General features: G+C 41.5%; 1 protein-coding gene across 1 annotated transcript in view; it reads right to left on the bottom strand.

Annotated features, from left to right (window-relative positions):
* The window catches only part of PTPN1 (protein tyrosine phosphatase non-receptor type 1), a 33,593-nt gene that overhangs the window by 4,066 nt on the left and 3,166 nt on the right, over positions 1–26,361 (bottom strand). The window contains exons 2-8 of the mRNA XM_050314105.1: positions 6,867–6,957; positions 5,675–5,775; positions 4,216–4,314; positions 2,569–2,706; positions 1,898–2,107; positions 1,100–1,261; positions 228–463 (exon numbers count right to left, since the gene is read on the bottom strand). Coding sequence (XP_050170062.1) covers positions 228–463; positions 1,100–1,261; positions 1,898–2,107; positions 2,569–2,706; positions 4,216–4,314; positions 5,675–5,775; positions 6,867–6,957 — 1,037 coding nt within the window. The remainder of the gene's footprint in view (positions 1–227; positions 464–1,099; positions 1,262–1,897; positions 2,108–2,568; positions 2,707–4,215; positions 4,315–5,674; positions 5,776–6,866; positions 6,958–26,361) is intronic.

Here is a 26,361-nt window from a genome sequence, read left to right on the forward strand (position 1 = left end):
GCAGGGTGCCAGAAGAGGTCCCAGCCCATGGGGAAGTTCAGTGCTCATGAGTGTGAGACCCTGACTGAGAGAACTTTGGGTTGAAACTACGACTCCTACTCTTACACTGCCTCGCTCTGTCCAGGCCCTGCTGTACGAAACGCTGTTTATGTGTAAATGTCCTCCACACAAACAGAGAGTGGACAGAGATCCTGGGACACCTCCCAGCGGGAAAAGCCCTGAATTACCTGTCTGTGCTCAGCGGTGCAGGTGAACGAGCTCTGCCGTCTGGAAGCGTCTCTTCCACGGTGCTCACTGAGCATGTGATCTCCTCCTCTGCTCTGGGGTGTTTGGGGAAGGATTCCGTGTGTTCGTGCATCCTCCCGTTGTGCATCTCCGAGGTTCTCTTGGGTGGCCGGGGGGGTGGGGGGGTGTGCTCAGGTGGGGGGTCCAGGTCCTCGTTGGAGAGCTCTTTCCACTGCTCCTTCAGGGAAGGACAAGCCCTGTTAAGCTCTGCTCTCCTCTCTGTAAGCTGCTCTAACTCTAAACTTGGTACCATGGCAGAATCTTTATGCTCTACCTTTTAATTGATTCTTAGAGTGGTTCTTCATTTGCATAGAATAAAAAAGAGAAACCAGATACAAGAACTCCAAACCCAAGCTACATCCACTACACAGAACACATCAGATACAAATGCAAGAGATATCAATCTACTTCTGGAAAACTTCAATAGCACAAAATAGAATCTGGTTTGCTGGAGTTCTGCTTACTACAAAAAAACTGATTAATTTAATCAGAATACTCAGACTTCTGGCATATTAGCAAACTTTTATTATCCGAAATGCCAGATGAGCTGATGCAGCAGCAACACTCTGGTCACTGTGCTGGGAAGCACACGAGGCACCTGTTAGGTACTCTTTGGAAGGTTCTTAAATACAACACTTTAGGTTGTGCCAGGTTATAAAGCACTGTATTGAAGAACCCCATAATATAAACATGTATTGAAGCTGAAATAAGCACCAAGCTTGAAGCTTCTTTCTCTCCTGTCCATCCCACACACTGGCTGCAGTTCCCATGGAGCTGCAGCTCCTCCTTTGGCTGAGCTGCCCACAGCACTCACTTGCACTGAAGCATCTCCCATGATGAATTTTGCCCCTTCAATCACAGCCAAGTAGGAGAAGCGCAGCTGGTCTGCAGTCTGGATGAGGCCCATCCTGTACTTCCTCATTTCCAGGAGAACCTGTTTGACATCCACAGAGGAAGGATCTTTCCGTTTGTCCATCTGAAAAATACGAAACATGCTTTATTGTTCTGGTGACATTCACACTGCCCTCCACATGACACAGTTATTGAACTCCCAGCAAACTGGTAGGAGCAGCTTTTTATTGGATCCCCGAAAAGACTGAGGGGAAACCAATGGGACTCCAAAATGTTGTCCCTTTCCCCCTTTTTTCTTTTTGGTGACATTTTAGCCTAGGCCTGACTTGGCTTTCTATTGTTCTCACACAGTGACAGAACAAAGCCAGGAGAACTCCAGCTTTATGTTGAAGTCAGGACAATTTTCTCCAGCCCACAAGAGCAGGTGGCTCTGTAAAAGCAAACTCATCAGATGGATTTCGCATTGTTTCAGGACAGTTCACGCTATGACTTAGCAGACATTTAGTGTGGTATTCTCTTAACCATGAAGGTAAAGCCTGTCTTTGTGAATCACTCTGAAAACTAGGGAGTTCTCTTCCCCAGACCCCAAAGGGCCACTCAGGAATGAGACCTGCCTTGGAAAACACTCCCAAAACAGTACGAGTGAAAAAACGGGAATCGCGGTGACGACACTTCCCAGGCCCTGCCAACAGCTCTTGCAAGGCTCAAACCATTCCCCAAAACACCTCTGCAGAACCAGCCCCCCAGCAGGCAGCCTTACCAGGAGCAGACACGTGTCCACCAGGCAGAAGGTGCCGGACCTGCCGATGCCGGCGCTGCAGTGAACCACGACCGGGCCGTGCTCGGGGCTCAGCGAGCCCGACTCCCGCACCTTGAACAGGAAGTTGAGGAAGGAGGCCGGGGACTCGGGGACACCAAAGTCAGGCCATGTGGTATAGTGAAAGTGCAGAATCTCCCGAGTTTCCTGGGTCTGGAAAAACAGCATTTGGGAAGCCTTTTAGAGCAGATAAATGAAGCCAGGAGTGTTGGGAACTGCTGACTAAAAGTCGCCACCAGTCTGAGGGAGCTTTCGAAGCCGCGCAGCCAAGAAACTACAAATAATTATCTCTTGTTGTGAAGGTCTCCTTTTGGGGCACAGCAAACTGGGGAAGTAAATGCACTTCTTTACAAGATGGTTTAGTTTTTTCAGTACAGCTCAGAAGTCTGTATCGCTCAGTGTATGGCTGAGACACCGAAAGGCTTTGAGTTTCCCCAGGTACGTTAAATAAATTATCTGAGAGTTTCCTTTCCACAGCACACAAACTGAGGCTCACACAGAATCACCAAATTCAGTACAATTCCTGACCATCTTCTCCAAGCCCCTGCTGCTGAGGAGGTGGATCCCTCCCCTGAGAGGGCCAGGGATGGGACTGTATGAGATCCTGTACTTACGGTGGTGTTTTTCAACTCCAGCTGTCGTACTGTGTAATAGGATTTTATATCTTCAGATATCAATGTGAGTTTCAAGTTTGTGTCTTCAAAGAACATTTCTTTCTCCTCCTTCCGTGGCCAGTACTGTGCACACTTTATCTAAAAACAAACAGGAGCCATACAAATGTCATTTATGTCTGTGTCAAAGGTAAGGAAGAAACATCCTTATATACAACCTTTTCTTATGAGATAATTTCTTCATCTGCTTCTATTATAAGGACCAGAAATTACAGTGTGAAGAGTATCAGTCTTCCTTTATGTTGCAGAACCACATCTCCACTTTTGCAAGAGCCAAATTATTTTGACCTTGACTCTAAACTCACGAAAACACCTAAGGACTGAGGATAGGTATCTGAAAGCTCAAAGACTGAGAAGCTGGGAAATCCAATCAAAATCTCCAAAGTCGTTATTTATTTTAGCTTGTGTCAAAAAAAACTAAACTAAAATCTAATAACTAAGTACAAAAGCTCTCATAACAGTCTGCCAAAATCTGAATTTTAAGCCCACTCTGCATTGTATTACTGTCACGTCAAAGATTTAAAGTTTCAAAGAAGAGATAGATGTTAAAAAGAGCAGAATACACTGTGAAAAGTATTATGAGTTCTGTGAATAAGCTACATATAGGAAATGACCACATTGCTAATTTCCAGGGGTAACATCAAACGAGATTTTGGGTTACTCCATCCACTCACCACAGAAAATAAATATAGCAGTGAGACCATTTTGATTTTACATGGCACAGTTTAAAGGTGAAGTGCCAAACAAAAACCTCCTGTGTTCAGCAAACATTCCCATTACCTACTTCTGACTGAATTTCAATTTTCTCATCAAAAAGTCTCCCAGAGAGATTAGTTTTGCAAAGACTGCTGCATGCCAGGGCCTTAAGTGAGCCAACCAAAGAGAAGGGAAGCACTGTGTTTATTGGGGTGTAGAATGCGCTTCTAATTCTCTGCACTTCTGTTTGGTTTTGTATTAAGGACACAGCAGTTGGCTTTGGGTCTGATTTCTCCACAAACGTGTCTGTAAACAGTATTTTGTTGGGCTCCACTGAGAGGCTCCCAGCGCTGTTTGCTGAGCAGTGGAAGCAGCCCAAGGGATCACAGGAATTCGTTTTGTTCAAAACTGAGAACGTGCTGAGAAAGAGCAGGAATGCTTGGAAATGAAGAAAATATTGAAAAATACGGTTACTGCGTCTCTTCCGAAGATTAAATTACACTTGCACTACAAAGAACAGCAAAACGCTTAAAAATTAGGACTGCAGTTTATTGGAGCACAACTCACTGCCCAAGAATTTTCCTGATTATTGGGAATTTTTTCCTGATGATGCAAAAGCATGTACCACCCAGTTATCACTGGTGGATCCCCAACATGCTCACTATCCCTCCTCCAAATGTCTTTAAACTGACTACACTTTCTATTTATCTGATGGTAAATTACTTAAAATAACACCAGTTTGCCCAAGTATTCAATTCTAGGCATAACTGCTTAGATGAAATTACTTAAGAGTCATCTGGTCCTGTTCTCTGGGTTGGTTTTAGTTGGGTTTTTTATTAAACCAAACCCATGACCACGTGACGAGCGCCGAGCTAGAGCTGGGTAAGTACTTACGGATCCCTTTTCCATCACTCTGTTCAACATGACAACACCACGGCTTTTCTGTTCCCAAACCATCTCCCAAAAGTGACCACAAGTATTTGGCAAAGGTCCCTGCAGAGACAGAATCCCCAGAAATAAGCATTATTTTCTGTAACTGTCAGTGCACTGTTCCCCAGTAACAGTTACTGCGCTGGGCAATAGATTTAAACAAGTAACAAGCAACTTCTCATTTAAAACTGTAAAAACATGCAGTGAGACAGCTCTAAGTTCCATGTGATGAATCTTCCCATGAAAGCATGGTTCATCTTTTCTCCCCACACAGAAGAGGAAGAGAGATGGAGTCTCATTTGTGAGAACAGAACTGGGAGTGAAAAATGCTGCATTTTCTTAGGAAAGGTATACAAAGGTCATGGGGAAATAAAACCCCACTGACTGACTAAGAGCAGAATTAACTACTCTGCAATACATCAACCTTATTCGTGATACTTGAAAATTACGTGACTGAATGGATAAACACTCAAAACACTGAAATGATGCCAGATCAGCAACAAATGACACGGTTTTCCAGAACCTTCATGGATCTGCTCTGGGACTGAGCGAAGTGATAACTCCTTTTAAAGAGTACTATCCATTTCACAAAGCAGATTTCCTTAAAACTTCCTGTTTGTGCTATGTTTCTTCGCTATTTTCTACTCCAAAGTTACTGTTCTGAATTTTGGGCAACACAAACCAGCATTACTGTGCCTCATATTTGCTGTCCATCCCTTTGCTCCAACAGAACAGCAGGCCAGGGTCCTCAGATTCAAATAAAGCCATTCAAAGCCAATAAATTCCAGATCAGAACAGAGAATTTGTACCAGTCAGCTGCACATTCAACTATCCCACATCCCAGTTCACCCCCGTGATCAACCTCCCTGTGTACGTGAATCGGTGCAGTAAGAGTTGTGTGCAAAGAACCATTTCCACACTGAAACTGGGCTGGCCATTCCTTCCTTAGGAGATTTATCTTTACTCTCCACAAACAGGAAGGAAGAGCTGTCACTTGAAAATATTAATCCCAATCTACCTTTATCTAAAGTGTGGGAGGAAGGGATAAAAAAAAAACAAAACAAAAAAAGTCAAGATCAGAGATCAGAACGAGTCTCCACGGAATATTTAGGACAAACAAGAATCCTGGCACAGTTGCTGGCTCTCAGAGTAAGGCAACAGGGTATCTGGGTATTTTTAAATTTGTTGTATAGACAGGGGTGCAATTCACAGATCCAGGGAAAAGTAGCCACTGCCCTCCTGCTCCCACATTCCCATCACTGAAGTCTGCATTTCATGGCTTTCCTCTCTGAGCTGAGCATATGTTTATCCACATACAAATGTTTATATGCACTTAAATGACTTTACAACAAAGAAAACAAACAAAACCCATGAAAAAACTCCAGCCACCACATGATTTTTATTAACCACTGCCAGCAATTACCTGGGTGAGAATGTAGCTCCTCTGGGCCTCTTCCATTTTTATCAAACTAGCATTGATATAGTCATTGTCACCTTGGTTTAGCTTAATTCGACTGTGATCAACTGCAGCATAAGTAGAAAACACTGGTTAATGTATAGGCAACACAGCAGAATCCATGCACAACCCCATAAGATGTTAGGGTCAAAAAAACTGAGCTGTTCTGAAGAATGAAAAGGGTTTGATAATCCCAGGTAGTTCAGGTGCTCCCTGGGCTTCTAACTGGAAATACAATGTAGGTACTGCAAGAACAGCACCACAGCAGAGCAGGGAACACAGGCCTGCCCTTCACCTTCCAAGAACACACTGCAAGAATGAAGCATTTGCATCTGAAATAATCCCCACAGTAATCTGCAAACCAGACCACACTGACCTATTTGTACAGTTACCGAGTTACTGGTTTTAAATAAATAGAGTTACACAACTGCTTATCTCTTGCAGCTTAAACACTCAAACCCAGCTTGCTCAAGGATTCCCACATTTTGCAAGAAAGCCAAACAGATTGGAAGCAGTTTTATCTAAAGGCAAAAAAAAAGGAACCATTTCTTACTCACAACCCCAGATATTAGAACTGCTCAGTAAAACAACGTGCAGCATTACTGTTCTGGTTGACTGCCCCAAAGGCTTCAGGAACTTTTAAGCACCAAGTACAGAAGTTCTCTGACACACAGGAACACGGTGGCCAAGGACAGAGGATGCCTCCATCCCCTTCTCTGTTCCAATCAGCTCATTAGCTTAGATTTCTCTCTAGCAGTCATGTTTTATGCAAGATTGCTGCCCACCTCCCACGAGGGGCAGTGCTGCCATCTGTGCCGACCAGCAGGATGCCCTGGGGAGTGAACACACTGCAGCACAAACCACCCCTGCAACTGCAGCAATGCTGCCTCAGCCACCCTTCCTCTCCAGCAGAAGAATTCAGAGGTAAAACGAGTTTCTTTCTTCAGCTTTCTGCCCACAAATACAGACTCTATGTTGCTCTAGTATATATAATGGCATCCTGTGACATCTATCCCACAAATAAATACATTAACACAGAGAGCTGTCTTGGATGCTTATCCACCTAAGAGATTCTTGTCCTTAAAAAGAACATTTAAGTGTTAGAAGTCATTAGAGGTCAACAGTCTGTTACAAACAATGGAAAAGAAAGTGTACTTACAGGGGCTGACATCTCTGTACCTATTTCTATTTTTGTTTCTGGGATGTTTGGCCACTTTACATGGAAAATCACTGGCTTCATGCCTGATGTCCTGAACAAAAAAATAAAGTGTTAGATCTGAATCCATCAAATTTCATACCATTAGCTATTTTAAGACAAATACCCGTGTGATTTCACATCCTCACGTGTGGGAGCTCTGGCCAGAGAACACTTCAGGCTTCAAATTAAGAATCGAGTTGGAATGTATCAGAATACAACAGTAACATTCTTTCTGTATTAAAATATTGTGAGTTTGCATAATAACAAAGTAGAACATTTAACAGACACTTGTTTGCAGCATCAGTCAAAATATCAATTGTGCTTCTGACTCAGCAGCAATGAAAACATTCACTGTGATAAAAAAAAATATCTTGTCTGCCCCCCTTGGCATCAAACAGAGTGGTGATTTGTCTAAGATCACTTGCACCTTTACCTGGAGTTATGAGCAAGATGTCACAAAGCTGCAAATGGCCAAAGTTATTTGTATCCAACTCAGATGCTCAGCTAAAACACACCTATCATCTCAACCATACACCTGGGATTCTTTCAGTCGGGTTTTTTTCAGATGCATGTGGTAGCTCAGCTATCTGAGGCAATTTCAGAAGTTAAAATAAAAAGAATTCTGCCATCCTTGGACATTAATCCCAGTTTGTTGAAACAGAACTTCCCATTGCACATAAACACTGTGTAAACACAGTTCTGCATAGAGAATCATGTACAGTGCCAAAGATTATTCTAAAATGGGTTATCTGCTGCAGCACATTACCTGCTTATCTATTCTGCTGCATTATTCAGGTATGTATCAATGTACACTGAATGCTACATGTTGAGAGGAGTTCTAATTTACATAAACCTGCCCAAAATTAGTACAGTATTCCAAAACAGCTCCTCACTGAAATAAGCCCTGACATCAGCTGCCAGCTTTTTATAACCTAACACATGGCTGCCAGTATTTCTGCTTGTGAGGAATGCAGTCTGGAGAACATGATCTGCACTGCCACAGCCTAATATCTCAAACATGAAGCAGCTAAAATGGGTGTTTTCATAAATTTGTCTCTGACACCAGGTTGGGGACTTTGTATTTTACAGGGGTTTATTCTTCTGTCATGACTGCAGAGGATTAACACGAGACAAGACCAGGGAAAAAGGAAAAATGGTTTTCTAGATCTCTGACCACATTTCCCACAGAGCCTACATGTGTTATTTTTTTTTAAAAGTTAAAAAAAAAAAGAAAACCAACACCAAACCAGCACAACTACCCCACAACTCAGGATTCATATTATAAAATCAGCAAAATGCAAACCAAACCAAAATCCCTTAGGCATTTTTCTGTAAATACTGGGCTAAATTAGCAGCAGCAATAATGTACACTGTTTCCTTTCACAGCATTAACAAATTTAAAAAGAACTGTCCCTTCTTCTAAAAAACAGAAATGGAACAAATGTTTCCTTACCCAAATGGAATTATACAAAGACATTCTAATATAAAAATACTATACTTAGGCATGCACATGTATGTGCACATAGAATCTCCTCCCAGTCTCTGAGAGTTTCACAGACTCAAACACCTACATCGAAGTATTTAAGGAATTGAAGCTGTAATTTATTGTCCAGGGAATAGAGAGCTGGCTGTTACCTCACCAGTAAATATTAGATCTTTTTCAAGATGAAACAATGTCTAAAGGTCCTGAAAGAATAAGGGAGCTCTAGGAGATGCATAACTCCCACAGGCACAGAGAAAATGAAAAGAAAGATGTGCTTTCAAGAGACAATTTAAAAAGGGCAATATATTTCTGGAGCATGTTTCAACAAACAGGAAAAAACATGGGGTGGCGGTGGGATGGGAATGAGAGATCCAGATATGGCAACAGGCAAGCTGTTGCCTTGTGTGAAAAATCCAACCAGCACAGAACACTTCATTTCTGAGTGTAATAGTCATGATAAAATAGAATATCCTGGAGCTCAGTGATCAAATCCATGCTGAAAACATGGGGCATACTCTGCTCAGCAACATGGGATAAAAGTGGTTTGGGGTTTTGGTTGTTGGTTTGGGTGGTTTTTTTCCCCTTTGTTTTTTCTGGCTACAGCAGTTGCTAGAACATCTGAAGTGATCAAAAGAATTTATCATCCCAGATCACTTCCAGGATACAGAGTTGACTTCAGTGAAAATCAGATGGCCTTCAATGGAGAAAATTATTGGAGAGAAACAACCCAGTGCCAAGTTACTCCAATGTCCTGTGGCCACGTTAAAGGCGTGCTTGTCAAAAACTTCTGGCCCTGGGTCCTGCTGGAGTCACGTAACTACTGGGACTCACTGGAGTTTGGGCAGGCTCAGAGTATGTTCCTAAGAGCACCATGGGATTTCTGTGCTGGAGGAAGCAGAATCATCCACAGCACGGGATTATTAAGGTATGAAGAATTACTATGCTATGAGGAATTATTATGCTATGAGGAACTTGGAGCCAGCGATGCCATCAGAACTGAAGGCAGTGGATGAAAACGCAGGGGTTGATAAAGTTACAAATCTTGAATCACACCAAGTCACACTGCAGAGATCCTGTCTGTTAAAAAGGAAGCTCGACATTTCATTTCAAAGGTCACGAAACATAAAACTTTAAAGAGGAAGGGCTAGAACTGCAGTCAGTTTTCCCAAGTCAAATGCTTCGGGTTTGGAGCATGAGTCACTCCACACCACTCATCTCCTGGCTTTTAGTCCTGTACCCTGTGCAAGTGCCCCAAACTCTTCAGAGGTGAAAGAGGAAGTCTGCTGCAGCCCTGTTCTTCAAATGGGAAGTTCCTGTAGCTGTTAATTTGCAGTGGTGACTGGAATAAGAAGTTCTTCAGTGACATCCATCTCAGTTGCACCAATGGGTTCCACTTGGCCCATCACCTCACAATTCCTGCAGCACAGAAAGGACTCGAATGCAAGGGCAGTCATTCACACACACTGCAACGTTGTGTGGATTTACATATCAGTATTTCCAGAAGAGGAACTAAAGGTGCAGTCTCAAGGCCTTCAGCTTCATCAGTCAGCCTCCCTGGGAGCCTTGCAGCAGGGCTCAATTGGATCACACTATTTAATTGCACCATAAACTCTGGAGTAGCTCAGACTAAGAGATAACGATATATTGTCATTTTAACAGTTCTGTTCCTTCGGGAAGCAGCAATTGCCAAGATCTTATCAGGGGCCACAGAAGTGCACCCAATCCATCTACTTCAGGCAGTCACACTAAGGAAAGCAATTCACAAGTATAAAAAGACAAATAAAAAAGTAATTTTAGCTTAAAAGCTTAAAAAAAAAAAAAAGAAAAAGGTTTCCTCTTAAAGCTGGCACTGAAAAAAAATGATGAGGCTTCTGTAAAAGGTGGAGGAGTAAACCCAAGTTACAATAAAATCAAGTGTAAGGTGCTTTTTCCTGAGATGTCACTACTGACTGATTTCAGAATGGAAATACCTCAACGATTCAATGAGGGGGCAAAGACCTGCGGAGAACACCCCAAGAAAAAACAAGCAGTCCCAAGGGATCCACAATAAACACCCACAAACAGGAACAGGTCTTCAGATTCAGCATGTAAGGGAGCAGACCGAGTCCCTGAAAAGCAGCAAACTGACTCCCCAGCAAGGGAGCCTTGCCAAGATGTAAAGGACACAAAGATCAACTGCTCGAGTAACCTGCTTTGACAAGGAAGATTTGATTTCTTATCCTACGTTAAGCTTTACATCAGGATATTTGGGCAAGCACAAGAAATGAGGATATAACTTGTAGGTAAGAAGAAGGTAATCCAAAGATCAGATAAATGAACAGACAGCTGCATCACACATCATTAATCTTAAGCAGCTGCAGAATTTTAGCCACGTAAGTGAAATAAATGTGGATTTTAATACTCCTTAAAAGCATTTTATCTGGTCTCCTAGTTTTGCTCTCAAGTAAAACACTTTTTTTTTTGTTTGTTTGTTTATTAATCTCCGTGAAAAATAAGAAACCAGTTCCCTGGTACGCCAAGCTTCTTCCTGAAGTCAAACAGCACAGAGAGAGGAAGGGATAGGCTTGTTTAAAGTTCAACAACCTATTACGCCAGGTTCAAGTAAGTAAATAAATAAATAAACAAGTCACACACTTGCACCATGGTTTTCCTAGAAAGCCACTTGCTAATTCAGCACTCCAGGGGCAATCTGAACGGGCTGCAGCAATGTAGCCATGCAGAGTTTGTGACACCGGTCAGCTGGTTGGAGGCATGGAAATAACCCCCCAGGAGAATGTAAACTGGGCATGACTGCGATATTAAATCATATCCACACGTGGCAGAGCGGACTCATTTCTCCTAGGCCCACGTTCATCCCAGCTAGCAGGTATTACAGATTGCCTCTCACCACTGACTAGTTTCAACATGCCCAACTGGAGAGACTTATGAAAGTAAACCCTGTAAATGCTCAATTAAACACCTGCACCTGAACCCTACTTACACCTTGGGCATCTCTTTCCAGAAGGGGGAGAGACACAGGCTTGTGTCACTTCCAAATTTTAACAGTACATTTATGTTGCCCTTTACCAGAAGGAAGACACTGCTGAATAAAGCTCTGCAATTCTGCACAGCTCAGCTGCTCAGATTCTTGTATTGCTCCAATGTCATCTGCAACGAGTGAAAACTGATTTCTCAATTCTGATTTTTCTGAGGGTTGCAGCAGAGCCAGGGAAACTCTAGTATCAGGTTAAAGAATTACATGAAACTTCTCAAATATCAGTAAGTTCAAAATACAGTTTGTCCTTGAAATTTATGACCCATAACAGAAGAAGTTCAGAGCTGCTGGCAGGAACACTCAGCTTCTGCTGTTTTGTAGCCATGTACTCACTGCCAAAACAGGAAACAACTGAATGGAGCGTCACTGTAAGAAAACAACCCAAGTTCCCTTCTTCTTCTTCACATCCATTCCTTTTCTTCCTCCCAGATAGTCAATCTGCTCCAGGAGTGCATCTTGGACATTATTGGAAGGATAGACTTTTGAGAAGACAAAATGGCTTTTTTCTTGACAGCTGTTGTGCAAAAGAAAAGCTTTGCTATCTGTCTCATCAAACAAAGTCAGTGCCAGGAAATAAACCACACTCTCATTAAAGTGTCAAGAGGTTCTAACTCAGTTACTCTTCTTCTCTAAGAAGAAAAATAACCACGGAGATGAGATCCAGATCTTGATTTGCCCAAACATTACAGATCTCTACACAAAGAGTTTTGGTTTAACCTCCTCTCAAACAGACTGGTGCATCTGACAGCCCAGATATCCACATAACTCCTAGAGGAATTCAGCCTGCTTAGCAAATTCAGACCTTAATTTGTTTGCAGCATAGGTTTTGTGTGAGTTTAAAAACGTGTCATTCCTGGCCTGTAGGGTATTCCAGGCTTCACAGACCGACAACTGTGGTTATAAACAGAGACCTGCTTTCCTAGTTACCTAATATTTTCATTCTGACATCTCACAAGCCATCTAAGAGGATTATAGCTTTTACAGAGTTACCACCACCAAAAAAACCAACAAACCCCAAGGCTTTGCAGGCTTTGGGGAGGACAAAACCAGATCAAATTTTGCTATGGAAAAGTGTGAGAAGAAGCTTTTCTCATTCCTCCCCTACCTTCTGGTATTTACAGTTTATATGTCTTTTTGTCCTCCCTGAAGCCTACAAAGCCTTGGGGTTTGTTGGTTTTATTTTTGGTGGTGGTAGCTCTTTAAAAAAAAGCAAAGCATAACCAAGGTATTTTCTAGAGTTTAGACAAGCTGCAAATGACATGTTTCAAACTGGAAAGGACAAGAGATGCACTTGAAAACACTGTAGATGAAATGGAACCATAGAATAACTTTATTTATAGTCACTCAGAGTCCTCTACTCTCTTTCAGAGCTAGTATTAATAACCTCAGTTAATGTTAAGAAAGCAAGACTGTACTAATGCCATAAATGCTTGCATAATCCATTACCACTATTTAATCTTAAGTTAAATGAACTATTTTGATTAATAGATAAGATAATCAAACGTAAGACTTGTTTCCTCACCAGGCAACAGACTCGAGGTCTCACCAGTTAAAAGCTGGATGGATCTTTACAGATTCTTTTTCCTTCTCTCCCATTTTTGACCCCAATGCATGTGTCTGCTCTAAGGTTTTTAGTTCTGAACACATCCTGCTCTTCCACTTGCCTGGGCATGCAACTAAAAGAATACAAACTTTCAGAATATCTGGTGTCATTATTCCTAAAGTCAACAAGAAATTCGAAAGGCCACTAGAGAACTGACAGAGAAGGACATCATCATCTTCTGCCTACAGAGATTCCAGGCAGCTGTTTAGTACTGGATCTACCATCACGGTTTAAGGCCCCTTAAATGTGTTGGGAAGACAATTAACAGGCTCATCTAATGAACTGTACAGAACTACTGCAATTGCCAAGAGCATTCAAGCAGAGAGCAAGCTCTGTGGGCTTGAGGAGTAACATCACAAATGAATTTGAAAGCAACCAGCCCTGTGCATTTGAGGAGCTCAAGTCTGACTCTTCCTACTAAGCCTCCAGTAAGGTTTTTAAAAAGAAACTTCACTTCAGATTAAGACACACTTCACATGCACTGAGCTGCAACTGAAACTTGTCTGTGGTGTTTGTGTCCTTTCACCTTTTCCTGGAAAGTATGTTGACTAAAAACCAAACAAACAGCACAGCACTTTAGCAGCTCAGCAGACAAACACCGCAGTCATTTTGCTCAGGACAAACATTTTAGAGAAACAAAGTAAGATTGCAAATGTTAGATTTAATTTTTTAAAAAGAAAGGCCAACATTTGAGAAGTTGTCTTAGCAGCAGTTTAAACTCAAACAACTGCAGAGCTACCACAGCATTATTTTTAATCCTTTTGTAGATGACATGAGTTAAACACATCTAGATTATTAACTGTATCTTAGAAATACTGGTCACATTAACAGACGACTAGACAATTCCAGTATTCCCCAGGGACAGTGACACCTGCTCATCAATAACAGGCAGGACTTGTTAAAATACCAGAACTGTCAAGGAGAGAAGGGTAGGCTGCAATTCCCCAATGATCTTCATTTTGTCAAGGTCATTTTCAAATTAAGATACGATATGTGAGATAGAGATCTAATTGCCCAGCACACACCAGAACCAGCAGGTACCAGAGAAAACCAAATTCAGCATGAGAACACCATTCCAGCTCTAAGGGTACACATGCAGCTCCATCACAACATGGCCCATCCAAAGCTCCCACAGCCTCTTTCCTGATGTATTATGAAATTATCCATGAAAGCACAACACAAACCAGAGCTTCCAAACAATGGGTGATTCCCCAGACATTCCAACTGGGATGATACACAGGTCATGTTCCTTCCCCAGGGAAAGCCACAGTGCAGGGGTTGCCAGCACAGGGCACGAGCCCACTGCTAAACCAGAGGTCAGTCCTGGGAAAGGAGCTGAAGGTGGTTTAAAGCACTCCCAAAACACCAACCACAAATACGTTGAGAACACAACCTCACCAACTAATTAGCTTTCCCTTTTGTCCCTAATTGAAACTAATTAGGGAGCATCCATGGAGCATCAGGGATTTTAGGAGTAAGGTCAGGATGCAGCCCTGGGGACAGGCACAGTACCTACAAAATACACAAGACCTGAGCAATACCCGTGATGTGGGAAAATGCCAGATACTACAAAGTCATCGTCACTCCTAAATCCATCATTTTGCTCATCCAGCAGAGATAAAAAAAATTATTTGTCAAGCTCTGAGGCACTCTATAGTTCTAATCCTCGAGGCAATCCTAACAGGTCAGAGAAAGAAAAGGTTTCTCTAAGAGTCTCCCAGTGGTGAGGTTGGATTTTTTTTCTTAGTTTGATTTTATATCCATACATTTAGCACCAGGACAATTCTCTGAATAAGATCACATGGATTTTTAACACTGGATTTAGCAAACAGGACGATGCTTCTTACACTTTTCAGCCTGTTATGCTTTCTGTCACAGAGAGATGAGGTTCCAACAGAAGAAAACAGACACCTCTTGTGAATGGTGCCACTGTGCACATTAAAGGGGCTACCAGTAATGAAGACCAAGGAAGTTTACATTCCTACTTGAAAACAGGAAATAGTAGGACCTCAGAAATTTTGGTGGCTGCTGGAAATGAATGTTACAAAGTAGGTGGAATGACAGGTGGCTACATAGCCACCATCTGACCAAAGCAAAAACTTCATCCATGTCAGAGAGGCCTTACAGCACTAAATGCACCTGAAAAGACAAATCCTGTTGTCAGAGCCATAAACTTCTTCTTGTATTTACTTATCAAGCTCTTTACAAATTCAATAACTTGACTTGGCACCTCTTAACACCACCTAAAACCACAGTCAATGCAATGAGTAATAGGGAAAGTGGGAGACACTCCCAGATTTATCATCAATTCATTTTTGTTATGCTATTAACACATCAGCATTTGCATGCAAAGGGAAAAGATGGGCTGAATGTGAGAGTGTGCACACACATAACCCCTGGCTCATTAGAGACCCAGAGCTGCAAAAATATACTTCTAGGGCTCACAAAGGAAAATACCACACATTTTTCATATCACTGTTATTGTCCTCTGAATACCCCAATGTCAAGTTGGTTGTTGTTGTTGGCATTACATTCCAAAATAAACATTTACGTCTACTTGAACTGCTAAAACATTAAAGGGTTTCAATGAGGAGGAGACAGGCCAGTGATTTCGATCTGCTCTCTCTCTGAACAGCCACTCAGGAGTGGTGCAAACGCCCCAGTTAAGGAATTCCCCCCCTGAAGACAGGCAGAAGACACCTCTTGGTTGCTGTGATGATGCTACTTGTGCTCTCCAGGCAGATTAGTTTTCATCTGGGATGCTCGAACTCATTAGGTTTCTAACTTCGGAGCCAATGTTCCTCACTCCCATTTCAGGAATCCAACCCCCTCGCTGTAGCCCTGGCAGCTGTGTTGGAACAACTTTGGATTTCTCCTTGCAGAAGGGAGGCCGTTTTCTCTGAGCCATTTTTTTAGGCTCTGGTAGGAATGCTTTTGTCTCCCCTGGTCCCTCGAGGCAAGGGAACAAAGCTTTAGACAGCTCCCCTACCCCACCAACAGCACTACAGAAAAAAGAACTGTCACTGGAAGGGGACAGGGAGCCAGGCCTGGGAATCCTGCATTCCCCTGGTGGTTTTGGTGAGAAACTCTTCCTAAATACAAAGGCACTTCTAGATAATTGTCAATGGCCTATTTTCCGTGATGACACAAAACCAGAAACAAAAGGATTCTCACTTAGGAATCGGAACTTCTGGAGTTTGCCTCATTTTTATTTTCTTGATTTGAGTTGGTCTGAAAGTCTCTCACCATCGTGAAAACAGGATTTTATGGACACAGAGCACGCTTGCAAGCCTCATTTTCTACCTCCACCACTGACTAAAACTAAACTCAGATCTTATCTAATGTTAGATGATAGAATAAACAAGCTATTGGTGTTCACAGAAGCAAATACGAATTAAAATAGTTTTTCTAAGACTTAATTCTTATCTGGAGTTTAAGAAGTTATATATGCCTTTAGAAAGTACAGTCAGTTCAAGCAGTTTTAGACACCAGCTTGCCATATGCTATGTTAAAATTAAACTGATTTTTTTTTAAAGCAACAAAATTTATGCATGAAGTAGATCTATTCAGTACACACAGATTTTCAGGAATGGTTTTGTTCATCCAGTAATCTTTATTACTAATTATTATTTAATCTCCAGTAATCTAAAAGCTAAATTAAATTTGTCTTTGCATTTGACAACGTTAAGGGAATAAGGTCACATCGTGACTACAATGGGGCACATGTTCAGACCACATCAGTATTATTTTTGTATTTATAGAATACTATGGGGCAGGCAACAGCCATATTTCCAACTTTCTACTTATTCCATCAAAATTCTGCAAGTTATGAGCTCATATGTAAAGGAAGTACTAAAACACACGAGCAAGGAAGTGGCTGGAATTGTTTAATAGGAAGTTGTGAACTCCACATTACCTATTAAAAAAAAAAAAGGTATCCACATCTTATTCAGTGGTGAACTTCATTTCCTTGAAGACATTTGTACTGTACTTTGCTTTACTGGCTTTCTTGAGATGCAGATTTCAAGTCAGAAGTGTGAGGGGGGAAACTGCATTTATTTAGCATCAAGAACCCCCGTTCACTAAAAAAGATGAACCATATGTGACAGGTACCAGCTCCCTCCCAGGTAAGTGAGGCTCCCTCCTGCATTCTGTTTGTTCCCTACAGATTAGGGTATAATATAAAATTCCAGCAAGTTCTAATCTATGGCAAAAGGATATTTCCCCATGTTGGCCACTAGTAAGTACACAAGCAATGGAACTAGAGCTTCGTTCTGCCAAAGCATGCCCATTACACTGCTACCAAAAGCTTTTTATCATTTCTAACCTAACGAGATGCCAAAGAGTTTAAAGAGAATGTACAATTAACAGGATTGCACAATCCATGTTGTTCATGCCTCTGCATGCAGGGAAAGGTCAAACTCAAGCTTTGCTCCTACAGCAGAACCAGCAAACAGTCATGCTTTTAGTGGCTTTGTTTTTCAGCAGACTGCCCAAATCCCTATTTGGGAACTCTAACTGCTTAACTACCATTCCCAGAAAGAAGTTGTAAGAATCTTTTCTTAAGAAAGACATTTGGACTGAAATTTGAAGAAAGTCGCTGGGTTACAGATTTGCATAAGCAGCTTGTTTCGGTTGGGATCTGTTTAACGTGGCAGTTGCTGTTATAATCACAGATGCCCAATTCACTGTACTTAGAATATTCAAATTTGGAAAGGAAAATTGTAGTGATGATTAAAAGCGCACTGAATTCACTGAATGGTGCAACCTACAGGTTGCCAAGCTACTGCAATGCACACAAAAACCTGCTGAGAACAAACAGTACTGCTGAAAACAGATGTTAGATAAAGCAGAATTGGGATACTCCTGGTTTTTCACATGACTGTCTAATATGTGTTCAGGAAAGCAAGCTAGGTTAATATTAAACTTTACAGTGCTCTGAACCTGAGACGTTCAGCTCACAATATGTGGCCCAAATCCAGTTTTGGGGGAAAGTCAAACACTGACTCCATTTCCTCACCCCACAAACACAAGCCCACACGTGTTGTTACCTGACTTATGTGACTGTCATGTCATGTAAGGGCTGCACAGGCCACACTCGTTGATGAGAGGGGCAGAACAGACTGTCCAGCCCCCACATGCTCCAGGATGGAATGGTTGGACACCTCTGTTCTACACCAAGTTTTAAAAGAAGTTGCTCTTAAAAGTAGAATGTTTATGCAACTACTTCCAGAGTAGTAAACTGTTCTAAGGATAAGAGAGAAAAGTCAGTACATTTTTGGAAAGAGAAACTTAACCCCTAAATACTTACAGCAGAGATGTACTGTTCACTGACATCCAGAGGAGCTAAGCTACTCAGTTCTGAGGTCAGTTCTGAGCACTTCTCTTTACTGACAGCCCTCCACGCAGTAAAATAAAAATGCACATTCAGTCTTCAGTTGCAGTGGATACCAATACTGCATTTTACTTGTCATAAGCACAGTTCCTCACACAGGAAAGGTGAACAGAAGTATGTCTTCAGGAAAGACAATGTGTGAGAAAATCTACCTCATGCCAACAGGTCTGAGAGCTTCCAGTGGAAAGACACAATCCCTCCCTTAATCCAAACCAGCCAGACCTTCCGTGCTGGAATGTATTCAGTATTTTACTGGTTCTCCAAGTTGCAAAGCAATACTGTAAGACACTGACAGAACCAACCCTGTTTCTAGAGGTTGTTTAAACCGTCATTGCAGTGAGAGAGAGCTTTCACCTCCAGCTGTGCAGGACATCTTCTCATCTGAAAGCAACTGAGAGTTTAAAAAACAAATGTCAGTGTTAACAGGCACATCACATAATCAAGATAAGCGTTCACAGACATCCTAATGCAGGACAGATTAGCACTGTGCACCCCAGCACATGAAAAAGACTGCAGAACTCGACGAGCCAGGCCTTCAAAGGGCTGGTTAATCCTCCCCATGCTAATGAACCAGACTGCTGAGTGAAAGTAAGTTGCATGGATCAGATGAGATAAACAGTTTTGCCACTTAATGCATCTACTCATCCTGCTAGTTTAAAATAATTAAATCTGAGAACACCAATTGATTTAGCAAAGCCAAGCAACCATAATAACTTCTACCTCTGACAGTGACAGCAGCCTGTGTGGAAAGGCACAGCTCCCACTGCTTCCTCCACTCCCCCTTCCCAGCCCAGACAGTGCTGCCCGAACCCACCACACCCCACGGCTCCACCAGGCTCTTGCTCATCATGCTCCACTTCCTGCCAGCCGGAGCCACTTATCAGTCTCGACTAAACATGCTTTGTAACTTGGTGTCTACCTCAAACCCTCATTTGCAGTCTTAGCACAGATCTGGAACACTTACAGAAAAAAACCCACCAGTATAAAATGCAATAAATTCCAAACATCTTCAAGAAAAACCTTCATACTTACCACATCTCTTTCCATTCCCCACCCCTCAAAGACAGTTAGCACTAAAGGCTTCCCAGCACTGGTCCACAAATAATGTTATCAATTATCAGAATCACACACAAGTGCCTCCTTTTACATCAAGAGTGCCGTGGGCAAAACATTTTTACCAGAAGATTGGATTTTTTTTTTCTCTAAGTATCCCAAGACAGACTTTTGTGTATTGAGAGATTTATATGCAGAACACATTGTTAGCAAAGACTTGTGCACAAGAAATCCCTAAAGATGTAGTTATTATTACATGAAAACAATAAATGAGTGTCTGCTCCTAACTAAGGGTAGCAACATTACCTTATTTATCTACTCTTAAAAGATAATAAGCACAGGACAGTTTTACCACCCCAAATCCTTATTTCATGTGGTAGAGAACTTAGCAGAACAATGGCAAACAAGGAATTTCCTGCTGTCAGTCACAGAGAAGTCTCCTGTACACTGGACTATGGAGCACCAAGCAAAGCCTTGCCTGACGGGCTTGGCTCCAACAGGGGCTCCTGATGGTCAGCTTCACACAAATTATAAACACGAAATCAATGACAAATAAGACGTAAGTCAGTCATTTTCATGAAGCCTTTCTGCTCTGTCTGCTTCCTGACAACCTTAAAAAAGACTGGTAAGATTAGACCTCTCCACTAATGCTCTCACATTGGCTAATAAATCCAGGAACTTAGCAGCTGTAAAGATTTCACGTATTTTCAACCTCCTGCTCCAATCTTTCACTTCTAGTGAAAACAAGATGAGTCAGGTGGACACAGAAGAAAGCAGCTCCAGAACATGGGGGTACCTGTTCCTGAGCCCTTCTCCAGAGGATGACAGAGCACCCTTGGGCTGCTCACACCTTCCCTTTCCCCAAGACAACTACCCAAGCTCACCACCTGTCTGTGCCTCTGCTGTCTGCTCCCAACCCTGGCCACGCTGCCACACGCTCCCTCCCGGTTTATCTCTGTGTGTTTAGGTGTGTCAGTAATCAGGGAGATACAGAAAGCAACTGCTACCTGAAGAGAAATCATTAATGAGCCAGCGAGGTAACAGCACTCACTGCCAACCCCAACACTGGGTGTTTGGGGCACTACCAACCCGACCCGGCTCGTGCTGTGATGTGCAAGGATCAAAGGAATGGGTCTGCTGGTTCACAGCACACACTGCCCTTCACACATTTCCTATACGAGCTTTGAAACAGCACAGGGGCAGATCTGCTCTGATCCTGAAACACTTCAGGCCAGTTCTGAGAAGGTTTCAGTACTGGGCATGAAAACACATACAGGCTGAAACACGATTCTTGTTCATAACAACCTACAGATCTAAGAGAAACTACAATTTAGTGTGAAAATTCTCCACTGTCCCAAGGTTAAAAAACAAGTGACAATATTGCTTTCCAATTTAATTAAACTCTTAAGGAAACAAACAATTACATTTTCTAGAGCTGGGTGGCTGTCCACTCCTCTTTTCTTTACTGGGTAAAAACTCCCCATTATTTATCCATTTCTGGAATACCCAGAAGTTTTGTCAAACGTGTCAATATGTATTTTAGCTGTTTAATAAGCTACGCAGTTTTTTTCCTGTTCTTGCTCCAATGACCCACCCTTTCCTTCTTTCCAAAAGAAGTTCCTCTTACTGAACCCTCTTGCTCATGTCAGTTGTGCTTTTCCTGTAGCCCCCACCTTTAGTCATTGATGACTGTGCAAATGCCAAGCAAGGACAGACAATTCCACACAAGGATGGTAGAGGTTTAGTCCTACGTCCAGCAGCTGCAATGACTGTACAGAAGACAGTGGAAAAAAATAGGCCCCACACAGTATAATGGAATCGAGATCTTCTGAACTAGTAGGGGTTATTTTTCCTGTCAGAAAAAGGAAGTATACTCTTCCTTAGTCAAAGATGCATTTTTAAAATAGATTTCACATTTAACTTCCTGCCATCACATTAAAAGGTCACACTGTTTATGCTACTGTAACCTGTTACTGTGGGATCAGAAATGATATAAACAAGCAATTCTCATTCAAATGTGCACAAGGGAAGAAGGTTATGAGAACATTCCTCTTTATGTGGAGAACACTTGTTCTAAATAAAAATAAAGAATCTGAGAAACAGAGTGTCTTTTGTAGGACGGCTCATAGCATCAAGTACTCCATGAATCAAGTACTTCACATAAGAAGCATAAAATCCTGGGAACTTCAGAGACAAGAAAAAGCACCTGAAAGACCACAAATAGAACAGTTATTTTATGTTAAAAATAGTACTATGTAGTATTATTTCAGTACATTAAGTATAGTGAGCTTTCAGCCCAGAGGGGAGAATCTCCTCTGCCTGCAGCGGGATCCACCCAGCTCCACACTCGCCCCTGGTAAAGCACCAAAATTTTCTTATTTTCTGTGTCTACTGATGTACAAACTGCTTCAACCTTCTTCTAAAGAGAAGAAAAAGACAGCACCAAACAATACAAATCTGATTCAACCATCTCTTCACAGTCAGTGAAACAGGTAAATGATCTTCGTGGTTGATCTCTTAACCCTCAGTGCTGCAGGTGACTTTTGATCCCTTAAACCACATGTTCCCAAAGCATCCACAACAACCAAGAGCTGAGACAACTATGGGACTCCTAACAGAAGGAAACAAGACATCCCACATACAAAGCAGGAATCAAGACTGAGTTCCTAACAATGGAAACAGACCTTTAACGTAGGTATCAGTGTGTTATTGAAGTAAATTCAATGTGAGATTAATGTTGGATGCAGTACAAAGGTCTTTTTATTTCTTCCATGAAAGATACACCCAACTAGGAGGTGGGACCGTCCAAGTATTTTTTCATTCCAGAGACTAACAAATCAGCAACTAAATAAGGTACGTGTTCAGTATCAGTGACACCGAAAGAATTCTGCTTAAAAGGACAGCGTAATTTATCATGCCAACAAGGACTGGTAGCAGACAGGAGGAGAGTATATGCTAAAAACAAAAGTCACTGGAGAAAAATATATAACACACAGTTTGGAAGCAATCGCATCTGACTCGGTGTTGATGATAAATACTTTGAGTTTAAAAACATACAGACACTAGCTACAAGTTAAACCACAGACCTCTCAAGTAAGCTCGTTGGATTTATGTTGCTCTCACAAGTAGCAGCCCTTTACTAACTTATTACTCCACTATTTATGAATGCAAAACCGAGTAACTTATGGAAACCTAAATTACCTATAAATAAGCCCATATTCTAGGATAAAGTATTGTCCAACATGAAAGCACATGAGAAGAGATCGTACAGAATTAAAAATGAGAAAAAGGATTCATTAAAAACATTTCCAAAAGTTCCATATTATGCCAGGTCATTTTCCTTCCCAACAACGACATCAGATTTTTCACTGCTATTCTATGAACCTTTTTTCTTAAATGCAGAAGGCACAAACTCAATTTGAAAGTAGATCAGCTATCACTACTAGCAGAATCACATGAATTTCCAAGAATCACTTTTATCACTTTTCCTCAGTACAATATGACAGGCAAGCTGTTGAATCTTAGCTGTACTCAGCGTGGGTGAGAGAAAAAGCACAGTTAAATGCACAGGGTTTGGGGGAAAAGGAATCGGCTTTTGTACGACATCATCTACAGAGGGAATACACAAAGGCACTTGGATGCTCTATCAAAGTGCCTCTCCCAGTCAAACCAGCAAGGACATGTCTGCTGGCACCAGAGTGAAAAAAACACTTCTTGTGCAAATCAACACGAAACAAGCTGACCAATGACTAAAATAACCCCCCGAAACCCTCAGTGGTAAGCGGTGTACACAGCCAAGCTTAGAGAGCAGATCGAGTCTGTATTAATTATGAACGTTGCAGAGAGGTGGTTTCTGGGTTTTCACAAACTCACTTCTTTGAGAAAAACTCTCACTAGAGCTGCTTTCCTCTGACATTGATGCTGTGCACACTTCCACAGAGGTGCAGACACAAACATTCTACTCTAATAATTTCAGTCTAGTCTAACGTTTTAAAAAAATGAAGTTTTAAACGAATGCAATTCTGTAAAATGCCTGAAGACTGACAGCGCTTCACATCAGCACTGAAGATGACACCAAGCCCTAAGCAAGGCTCTGATGTTTTGTGTCTCAGGTCGTGCTGTCCTTTTTCCAAATCAGTATTACAAAAATAAGCAGAATTAAGTAAACTTTAATATAAAATCATTGGGAACATTCTAAGCACTCCAGCTAAGGGGCTGGGGTTTGTTTTGTTTTGTTTATTTTTCTAATTTGGTAGGTTTATGGCACAATATTAAATTTTCAAACATTTATCCATTTGTTGTTAATAAGCCTCCTACTCAAGTCACACTTTGAGAGACTTTCCCCCTATGCAGGGAACTTATCCCTTCCATGCTGGACAACAGGCCTTTGCCTGAACAGGGAATAACAGAACTGCAAGGAATAAAACCTCTTTATGATGCTAAATTGTCTGAAGCATTACAGGAGCTGACCTTTCTTTCACACTCATGTGCAAGTACCTAAAAAACCCCAAACTCCCAAACCCTACTAGAAAACTCCTTAGTACATTATTAGTCACAGAATACTGATACTAAATGCAAGTCTTTTGTTTCTTCCCCTCTGTTATAAAAGGGCATGAAAGTTAAAAAAAAAAAATAGCTCTCTACCACTTCACTGAATATAAATATCATTTTTCATACGTGGAGACTGAAGGAAAAACTAGTTCATTTAACTGTGGGAAAACAAATTCAGTGGCATTATCTGGTGGTTGAAACAACCCCCCCCAATCTCACAATCAGTGGAGCACAAGCAATGACATGACTTCAAGCTCGTACTTTTTCTTACAGGTCTTGTTTTTTGCAAACTCTTACCTCCTTAATTTTCTTTTACATCAAAGATGTCCACTTTGAATCACACATGAATTCTCAGTGTTAAGGAATCACTTAGTATCTGCAGGTATATAATGAGGCTAAATTCACAATCCAAACAGATAAGTAGTGACACTGATCTAAAACCTGATAATTCTCATGTTTACAAGAAAGTAGCAGTGATATTTCAGTGTAAACCACAGCTTACAAAGTCTCAGCTAAAGAGAACTCATGGAGAAAGTCCATCTGCAAAGCATTACAAGAAAAGATTTCATTTTAATGTTTAGTTAACCATAGGATGTACCACTATTTCAAACCTACCCAGAATATTTAGAGAGTTATTTTAGTTTCAAAAATGCTTGGGTCTACCACTACCACATTTTATTCTCTGCTTACAAGGGTTATTTCTATTTGAATTTAAGGGTATTTGGCATGTGGCCAACACTGCTTTCTCCTTAAGTTTTCTTCTATACATCTATCCTTCGAGCACCCAGAGAAGGAGGAGTAAGTATCATGTGGAAGTACCAACACCACAAAACCCTTCTGAGAGTGCTCAGGAGCAGGTGGAGCACTGTGTGCACATTGTACCATTCCTAGGTTTTTAGCAAATGGTAACCAAAACATTTTTCTATGTTCTACTTTCAGCATGCTATCACAGAAGATCTGGGTTCAAGTACTTATATTTTAGACTCTGAAAACCAAGCAAAACTAAGCAGCTCAGTAGCTCCACGTAAGAGGACTCTCCCAAACTCACATTTGCCAGCAGTAGACACAATTGATCTTGACCTGAAAAAGTCACTAGGAAGAATGTAACAGTTCTCTGAACCAGTTTTAACAGCACAAAATGTACCATGACCAGTAATTCAACAGAAACTCTGGTTTTCAGGGGAGGATAATGACTCTGGGAGCCACGGAGACTCTGCTACTCCATCCCTGTTTGCCCCTCCACACATGTATCAAGATTCAGTGGCTGCACAGCCTGAAAAACATGGAATATGTCTAGTTTATTGAAGGAAAAGAGACTCCCTGCAACTCTCAGTTGTAAACCAGCTTTCCATAACCAGAGCCAATTACACTAAGCCTCGGATGAATCAACAGAGCACGAATGAGGCAGTGGCAAGGCATTGCATGCAGAGACCTGCACTCTGCAGCAGCAAGAACTGGCAGAATAAAGCCCAAAGATGCATTTATAATAAGTCATGCTCATGCCTCAGTTTATCTGCTGCTCAGCACCAGAGCAAAGCAGTAACCCAAATGCAGCAGCACAACATCTGAACCCTCCTGCAGCTCCTAAACCGAAAACACTTGTAGGACTTCCTGTTCACTGACTTTAAATACACAACACAACCACACTATTACAAACCTACAGGGTCAACCATTTCACAGTTTACTTTCAGCATCAAAACCTATCTACATATTCTACAAATATTTCCCAGAGACAGTAAATACGTAAAAAACTTCCCATGCCTTTTCTCTCTGCACAGAGAGAGATCCAAATGTCCACAATACCATTCTATCTTCTTCCCATCATCTGAGTAAAGCTTATTCATTTTCATAATGTGGAGTATTTTAGTTTAGCCTGGAGAGGGGGTTGGAAAAACTGACGATCACATTAATATTTAAAATACCCTCAAAAATTAATAAACTTCGAACAATTATGTGTTTCTTACAGGCCTCAAACCCAACTCTTAACTACACTTCAGCTTTCCAGAGTTCACAGCAGCACAGTTAATTGTTTTCAGGATACCCACTTCCAAATACATTTGAAAATGTAGACTATGCCCAGTTCTTTCTTACTTTATATTCTACTAACTATAAAAATTAGAAAAGAGTGCACATTTTAGTTTCATTTTGCCCCTTCACATAGAAAACTCTGCATGAGTTGTCCCCAAATGTCAGCTCTGCCTCTGTCCATAGTGTATGGAATCCCAGTTGAATGGTAAATAATTCAGAGGTATTTTTACTGTTCCTGATAATCACATCAACATTAATATCATTGGCCAACATGCTAAAGTCAACATACTCAGTTTATATAAACACAAG

The sequence above is a fragment of the Myiozetetes cayanensis genome, unplaced genomic scaffold (genome assembly GCF_022539395.1).
Source record: "Myiozetetes cayanensis isolate MyiCay16 unplaced genomic scaffold, myiCay2020 scf19, whole genome shotgun sequence".
NCBI lineage: Eukaryota > Metazoa > Chordata > Aves > Passeriformes > Tyrannidae > Myiozetetes > Myiozetetes cayanensis.